At 43.7% G+C, this 9,122-nt stretch overlaps 1 protein-coding gene across 1 annotated transcript; it reads left to right on the forward strand.

Moving 5' to 3' along the window:
* Positions 1 to 4,686: 4,686 nt before the first annotated feature.
* Positions 4,687 to 5,608, forward strand: TMEM174 (transmembrane protein 174; the record flags this gene model as incomplete). The annotated part of the gene is made up of 2 exons (XM_079917850.1): positions 4,687 to 5,312; positions 5,503 to 5,608. 2 exons carry the CDS (start codon positions 4,687 to 4,689, stop codon positions 5,606 to 5,608), a joined length of 732 nt encoding a protein of 243 aa, XP_079773976.1.
* Between the last annotated feature and the right edge of the window lie 3,514 nt (positions 5,609 to 9,122).

Genomic DNA, 9,122 nt, shown 5'->3' on the forward strand with positions numbered 1-9,122 from the left:
ATGCTCCTAAACTCATTCTACAAGGCCAGCATTACCCTGATACTAAAGATATCACAAAAAAAGAAAATTACAAAAAAAAAAAAGAAAGAAAATTACAGGCCAATATCACTATGAACATACATGCAAATATCCTCAACAAAATATTAGCAAACTCAATCCAACAATATATTAAAAGGACCATACACCATGATCAAATGAGATTTATCCCAGGGATGCAAGGATGGTTCAAGATTTGCAAATCAATCAAGGTGATATACCATGTTAACAAACTGAAGATTAAAAATAATGTAATCATCTCAATAGATGCAGAAAAAGCTTTTGACAAAATTCAGCCCCCATTTATTATGAAAACTCTCCACAAAATGGGTATAGAGGGAACATATCTCAATGTAATAAAGGCCACATATGACAAGCCCACAGCTCACATCATTTTCAACAGTGAAAAGCTGAAAGCATTTCCTCTAAGATAAGGAACAAGACAAGGATGCCCACTCTTGCCACTTTTATTCAACATAGTACTGGAAGTTCTAGCCATAACAATCAGATAAGAAAAAGGAATCCAAATTGGAAAGGAAGAAGTAAAACTGTTGCTCTTTGCAGATGACAGGATACTATACATATACAATCCAAAAGACACCACAGAGAAACTACTAGAGCTCATTAATGAATTTGGTAAAGTTGCAGGACACAGAATAAATATACAGAAATCTGTTGCATTTCTATATTCTAAGTACAAACTATGAGAAAGAGAAATTAAGGATTTACAATTGCATTAAATAGAATAAAATACCTAGGAATAAATCTAACTAAGGAGGTAAAAGACCTATATTCAGAAAACTATGAGACACTGATGGAAGACAGTGTCTGTCTGTCTGGAATGTCTGAAATGGAAGACAACACAAATAGAAAGATATTCCGTATTCATGGATTGAAAGAATAAATATTGTTAAAATGACTATACTACCAAGACAATCTACAGATTCAATTCAATCCCTATCAAAATACCAATGGCCTTTATCCTGGAACTAGAAAAAATGATTTTAAAACTTGTATGGTAGCACAAAAAACCCTGAATAGACAAAACAATTTTGAGAAAGAAGTACAGCACTGAAGGTATCATGCTCCCTAACTTCAGACTATACTACAAAGATACAGTCATCAAAACAATATGGTACTGGCACAAAAAACACATAGAACAATGGAACAGAATAAAAAGCCCAGAAATAAATCCACACACTTATGGTCAATTAATCTGTGACAAGGAGGCAAGAATATACAATGGGGAAAAGATATTTTCTTCAATAAGTGGTGCTGAGAAACTGGACAGCTACATGTAAAACAATGAAATCAGAACATTTTCTCACACCTTATACAAAAATAAACTCAAAATAGATTAAAGAGCAAAATGTAAGACCAGAAACCACAAAATTCCTAGAAGAAAACAGAGGCAGAACACTCTTTGACATAAATCATAGTAATAGTTGTTTTGAATCTGTCTCCTAAGTTAAAGGAAACAAAAATATACAAATGGTACTTAAAAGCTTTTGCACAGCAAAGGAAACCATTGACAAAACAAAAAGACAACCTACTGAATGGAAGGAAATATTTGCAAATGATATGACCAATAAAGGGTTAATATCCAAAATATATAAATGGCTTATACAACTTAATATTAAAAAACAAACAACCCAATAGAAAAATGGGCAGAAGACCTAAGTAGACATTTTTTCCAAATGACCACCTGGCCAATCTGCACATGAAAATATGCTCAACATCACTAATCATCAGAGAAACGCAAATCAAAACCACAATGAGATATCACCTCACAGTTGTCAGGATGGCTATCATCAAAAAGAACACAAATAACAAATGTTAATGAGGATGTGAAGAAAAGGGAACCCTTGTACACTGTTGGTGGGAATGTAAACTGGTGCAGCCACTGTGGAAACAGGACAGAGGTTCCTCAAAGAACTAAAAATAGAACTACCATATGACCCAGCAATTCTTCGGGTATATAGCCAAAGAAAATGAAAACACGAATTCAAAAAGACACAAAACAAAAACTGACCCACAGACATAGAAAACAAACTTATGGTTACCAAAGAGGAAGGTGCTGGGTGCGGGGAGAGGGATAAATTAGGAGTATGAGGTTAACAGATACACACTTCTATACATAAAATAAGCAACAAGGATTTACTGTATAGCCCAGGGAACAATATTCAATATCTTGTAATAACCTATAATGGAAAATAATCTGAAAATACATACACATATATGTATATAACTAAATCACTTTGCTGTACACTTGAAACTAACACAACATTGTAAATCAACTATACTTCAATAAAAAAGATACATGCACCCTAATGTTCAGAGCAGCATTATTTGCAATAGCCAAGATATGGAAGCAACCTAAGTGTTCATGAATAGATCAATAGATAAAGAAGATGTGGTATACATATATACAATGGAATATTACCCAGCCATAAAAATGAATGAAATTTTGCCATCTGCAACAGCATGGATGGAGTTGGAGGGTATTATGCTTAGTGAAATAAGTCAGACAGAGAAAGACAAATACTGTATGTTATCATTTATATGTGGAATCTAAAAAATGAAACAAATGAATGAGTAACAGAAACAGATTCACAGATATAGAGAACAAGCCAGTGGTTACCAGTAGGGAGAGGGAAAGGGGGAAGGGACAAGACACAGGAAGGGGATTAAGAGGTACAAACTACTATTCATTAAATAAATAAGCTACATGGCTATATTGTACAGCAGAGGGAATATAGCCAATATTCTATAATGACTTTAAATGGAGTATAATCTGTAAAATTTTGAATCACTTTGTTGTACACCTGAAACTAATATAATAAATCAACTATGCCTCAATAAAATATAAATAAAATAAAAAGGAAGTATAACTAGAATTTCCTCACCAGTCTGCTCTGAAAGCCATTCCAGTTTTGGATTCACGAGCTGTTTAGAGGAAGGTGCTCTCTCTCCCCTGCTCTGTCAGTGTTCCCAGTTGTCATAATTGCAAATGGATGTAGCTAAAGACAAATGCGAAACATAAACTGAGTGGTTTAGAAGAACAATTTGGAGAGCCTAGCTCTTTCTAAATGCCAGGGACTTTCAGGGGTTAAGAGCCTGTAAAGAATGTCAGCCTAGCTGACCAGAATTTTTACGATTAAAGAGAAAAGTTGGCTCCCCTGGATCTCTGATCTATCCCAGTGGGACAAGGGGCAGACCCCTCCTACTGCAACACCACTCCATCCTTGCTGCTGGAGGACACGCACGGGGAGATACCTGAGGGGGTCACCTGCTTGCTTTCCCTTCTGTTTGGCAGTGAAGTTGAAGATCACCAGCCTTGTCCTGTAGCAGGGAGAGGCATTTTGGAGGGGAAAAAAGTCCCCTGGTTTCCCAGGAGCACTTGGGATAAACGTAGGGTTTCCAAAGATTTCTGATGATAAGAACCACCTGAGGCACTTACTCTCCCTTGGAAATGTTGGTTCTGTTGAGCTGAGTTGGGAACTCACATGCTGCCATTTAAAAAAAGTGGCCCAGGTGATTTTTATCATCAGGCAAGTTTGGGAAGCCCTGCCCTAGGGCAAGAGGGCAACTCCTCCTGGACCTTGAGCTCATGCCTGCAAAAGGGAGCTGATATAATATTTAACCCCTGAAGAGACACATCTGTTTGGAGAAGATCTGTCTAGGAAAGTTACAGGGCTACAGTTACTATTCTGTGGAGGACGAAATTGGTTGGGGCTCTTCTGAAGTTCTGTAGTTATGAATGACAGATCATGTCATTGAAGGGCAAGTTTTCTTCTTGAAATCAGCTTGGGTTTGGTTGCAAAACACAGCAGACTTGAAAATCCAGCTGTTTACTTCACGATGGAAACTGGGGACTGTGCTGCCACTACCGAGCCAGGGTCTGAAGTGCGTGTCCCTGAGACCCCAGGTCATACCTGATGCTCTGACAATGACGTGGTGCATGGAAAGGCCTCTAGGGTGTCTTTCCTCTCCCACAGCTGGAATTGTTCCCCAAATGCTGAAAGCCAAGGCACTTGGAGCTGGCCAGGAAAGAGCAGGACCTCAGAGCTTTGTGAGAGCTGCCATGAAAGTTTAAGTGTCATCACAACTAGGGATTCCTGGGGTGGGAAGGAAAACAGACAGTCATGAAACAGGTCTCTATTTCTAGTGAGCTGACCCAGCAGGAAAGTTGGGTTAGATTCCTGAGCATGTGGTGGACACATCAAGGGCCCCTGCACAACCAGAGGCCCTGCGGGGGGGGGGGGGGGTCCTCTGCTATTTCTACAATCTTGGTTTGGGTAGGATGCAAACAGAGCCTTGGAGCAGTGCCTAACACATCTAAAAAAGTACTGCCTGGCACATAAGATGGGCTCAGTAAAAACTTTCTGAATGAGTGAATGAATGGGAAGAGAGAGAGCTTGTCATTGAATTGCAAATCAGAGGCCTCCAATTGTTGACAAGATATGAGAAAGATTCAGGCTTCATTTCTCAGACCTTTATTCTTCTAAACAAAGTTCAGTGCTCTGCATGTTCTACTCTGTTAAGCACAGAAGCCCAAAGTTCTTCCATAACTAATCTGAACCTGGGATGCCTTTGCTCTGCTCTCAGGAGCTCTCACAACCTCTTTCCCCTTGAAGCAGTGTAAGGATGATGGAGCAGGGCCGCGGCCGCATGGAAGATTTCCCTCTCAACGTGTTTTCGGTCACTCCTTACACACCCAGTACTGCTGACATCCAGGTGTCGGATGACGACAAGGCGGGGGCCACCTTGCTCTTCTCAGGCATCTTCCTGGGACTGGTGGGGATCACGTTCACCATCATGGGCTGGATCAAACACCAAGGAGCCTCCCACTTTGAATGGACCCAGCTCCTTGGGCCCATCCTGCTGTCAGTGGGGGTGACATTCATCCTGATTGCCATCTGCAAGTTCAAAATGCTCTCTTGCCAATTGTGCAGAGAAAGTGAGGAGAGGCTCCCGGACTCAGAGCAGATGGCAGGAGGACAATCGTTTGTTTTCACTGGTATCAACCAACCCATCACCTTCCATGGGGCCACCGTGGTGCAGTACATCCCTCCCCCTTATGGCTCTCAAGAGCCCATGGGGATGAACACCACCTACCTGCAGCCAGTGGTGAACCCGTGTGGCCTCATACCATCTGGAGGGATGGTGGCCACCATGCCAAGCCCTCCTCAGTACTACACCATCTACCCTCCAGAGAATGCTGCCTTTGTTGATGACCAGGACTACCTTTCCTTCGTGGACGGTGGAAATGACAGGTAGGATGTGTGCCTTGGCGATGCTCCCCTTCCAGCTGTGGCAGTCACGGTCTATGGCTGTGTTTGGTCTGTAAGGAAGGTGGTGGGAGACTGCAGATCTCCGTGTGGCCCGTTGCCAGGATGGTGGCATTGGTTCTGAGAGCGGTGCTGTGGGCTGTAACGCATTTTGTGCTTTCTGCTCCCGTTTCAGGACCGGCCCTGATGCTGAGCAGATAGAAGAGACACAGCTGGGAGATGAGGACTCTGCCTGCTTCTCTCCTCCCCGCTATGAGGAAATATGCTCCCTCCCTCGCTAGAGACTATGCGGCTGGGGGCACAGAGTTTTAGTTTTTTGTTGACAACTGAAGTGTTCTATGCTGTGACCTTCAGAAGTTAGACAACAGGGCAGCCCAGGAAGCCTGACAGATACCATTCGAGGTGGGGAAGGGGGAAATGGGAGGTAGAATCTCTCTGACTGTTAAAAATTAGGCTAGGGTGGGGATATGCACTTCCGATCGAGCTAGAAATCCCCTGGATATGGCTCAGGATCAGGAATTTCACCTGTTTATTCACCACCCACCCCTTTCCCACTGGAACGCACTGGTGTCTTAATTTGAGCTCCAGTAGCCAAGGGAAAACTCACTACTGCTGTGACTTTGGGAGTTTCCACAGTAGTGAGAATGGGGGTAGGGGAAGGAAGCAGGGAGTAGAAAACGGGCTCAAATGGGGATTTCCCAGTTCCTGTTCTCAGCTGGGGATCTTCATACGTACAAGAACTTGGTTGCCATCTGGCGTCCCTTGAGGACTCTGGCATCTTAAAGGCGGCAAAAATAAATGAATTAAATGGAATAAAATAATGTCTTCTGTTAGAACAGTATTAGATAGCTGGCTCATAAAATAGACAACTGATGGGAACATACTGTGTAGCATGGAGAACTCTACCTAATGCACTGTGGTGACCTAAATGGGAGGGAAGTCCAAAAGCGAGGGGATATCTGTGTGTGTATGGCTGGTTCATTTTGTTGTGCAGTGGAGGCTAATGCAACATTGTAAAGCAACCGTACTCCAATAAAAATTAATTTAAAAAAATAATAGGACGATGATGTCAATAAATCCTTAAGTTACCACGGAGAGACACATCACAGCGACTCTCAGCTGTCGATGTTCTCTCTTAGCAAGGCTGAAGCTTGAGGTGCCCACCCCAGCATGGGATTTGTGCTGGACCCAGTGGCCAACAGAACACGAGCACCTCCCTACACATAGATGAGATCTGTTAAATTAGACAGAATAGAGCTGCTGTGTCAACACCTGGAAAATCATGTCATGGAAACAATCTTTATGGTCAAGATAAGCTCACCTTCTTTATAAAAATACTTAGGTGCTCTTAATCTCCCAGAATCTGGGCTGTGTAACAACAACCAGAACAGATTCACAGACTTTAGAAGAGACAGACTAAACCATCAGAGTTTAAAAGAAAGTATTTTCCATAGGCTACAAAGGTAGGCCACTCAAGGTAAGGGTGCGTGGCTCATCCCAAAGGAAGACCAGGATTTAGCAATCCTTTAGAGTTTTGGTACTGTGTTCGTATATGGAGTGATTTTTACTAATCTTTATCAGAAGTATCTAGTTTTCCAAGGATATGATTAAAATAAGCTTGGTATATTATTATTGTGATTTGTATTATATCTTAGGGATGAAATCTCTTTTTTTTAATTTAATTTTTATTTTATATTGGGGTGTAGTTGATTTACAATACTGTAACACACTCTCCTTTAATGGTCATGGCTACTTTTTTTTTTGTATCTATATTGTACTTCACTTTTTTTAACATCTTTATTGGAGTATAATTGCTTTACAATGGTGTGTTAGTTTCTGCTGTAAAACAAAGTGAATCAGTTATACATATACATATATCCCCATATCTCCTCCCTCTTGTGCCTCCCTCCCACCCTCCCTACCCCACCCCTCTAGGTGGTCACAAAACACCGAGCTGATCTCCCTGTGCTATGCGGCTGCTTCCCACTAGCTATCTATGTTACATTTAGTAGTGTGTATATGAATATATATGTCCATGCCACTCTCTCACTAGGCACGAAATCTCTTTGTATGAGAATTCATTTTCATGTTCAGTGATAGCAGGTGATTGAAAAATATGATTCAGTTAGCAGAAAACAGCTTTTTGCTCAGCATATTCATGAAATACTGGACTCCTGGCTGAAGGCCATCAGTTCAGGGAGGACGTTAGGTGACAGGGACGTAGTTGAGCACCACCGTGGCATGCCCACTGGCAACGCCCACACACCTGCCTCCCTCATCCCTCTCCCTCGTCATCCTCACCCACTGCATAACTTTATGTTCCTGGATTTGGGTACCAATGAGCATCAAGGGTAGTTCAAAAGGGAAAGAGATGTTAAGAAAGGACAACCACGTGTGAAAGGTGGGACGGTGGGACAGCTACTTTGTCTCAGTGATGCCTGGAGTCCGATGTGCAGGGAAGTGGCCTTGGGGGCTTTTTAGCTCTAGGCTGCAGTCATTCAGCACCAACTGTCCCTGTTCCAAGGCAGACAAAGTGCTAACGCAGAGGTAATTTATGCTTCTGGAGACAGTGCACCAGAGCTGACAGCTCAAGGTGGGAGGTGGGGCTCAGAAAATAGGAATTCAGCACTTATTTATTGAGCACGTCCTCTGTGTCAGGACTCGGGCCATCAAGTAGGGTTATAACATTGAAAAACTGAACCCGCAGAAAAGCAGCTACGGCTAGTCTAGAGAGAGAGACAGCTACTGATCACTTATGCCCTGACACCCAAGAGGGGTCCTGGAGCCATAAGAGGGATTTGGACTAGTTGGGAGGGTCAACAGAGCTGACTTGGGAAAGTGAAGTCGGGACCACGGCCCTGTATAAACCCGGGAGCACCGTTACATGCACAGCCATGACATCGGACTCCCTGGACCTCTGAGGCCGGTGCCAGGAGCTAAAGGAACAGCAGCTGATGCTAGACAAAGAGGAGGAGGAGGGGCCAGCTGTGTAAACCTTTTCATTTTGCTGCTGCTACGGCCCTCAAACAGAGCTGCCGGGCTTCCCTGGTGGCGCAGTGGTTGAGAGTCCGCCTGCCGATGCAGGGGACACGGGTTCGTGCCCCGGTCCGGGAAGATCCCACATGCCGCGGAGCGGCTGGGCCTGTGAGCCATGGCTGCTGAGCCTGCGCGTCCGGAGCCTGTGCTCCGCAAGGGGAGAGGCCACAACAGTAACAGTGAGAGGCCCGCGTACCGCAAAAAAAACCCAAAAAACAAAAAAAACAGAGCTGCCTTCAAGCACCTGGGAAATTATATCCACCAGCTCTCTGGCTTTGAAGCAACCCCACCATGCTCTCTTTCTGTTTTCCTTTGGGTTTGCAGGGGCCAACATAATGGGAAGCCCACCAACTGGCCCCTGGACTCTGACGCCAGGTCTTCGCTGGTCTCTTTGACCAGCGAGGACACACGTCTGGCAGAGTTTCAGGTTTGTTTTCTGGATATTTTCCTTTTCTCATTCTCTCTCTCAGTATCTTATCAGGGCTGAATGGAGGACTGTGATCTGGGGAGAGTGAATTGGGGTCTGTCTGGTCCCAGCTATGCCATCCACCCTGAGATTCGGGGTGTGGAACGTGGCCCTGGCTTTAGGCACATGCTCAAAGGTCCAGTGTCCAGGCCAGAACCCATGGGCCATTGTCGGCCTTGTTAAACATCTTAGTATGTGTCTGCAGAGCAATTGGGAAGTCATTGAAGAGTTTGAATGACGAGGGAGCTGTGATCTGATTCTGAACACTTCCTGGTTAGGGCAAGACCCAGAGG

Source organism: Stenella coeruleoalba (genome assembly GCF_951394435.1).
Source record: "Stenella coeruleoalba genome assembly, chromosome: 3".
Classification (NCBI taxonomy): domain Eukaryota; kingdom Metazoa; phylum Chordata; class Mammalia; order Artiodactyla; family Delphinidae; genus Stenella; species Stenella coeruleoalba.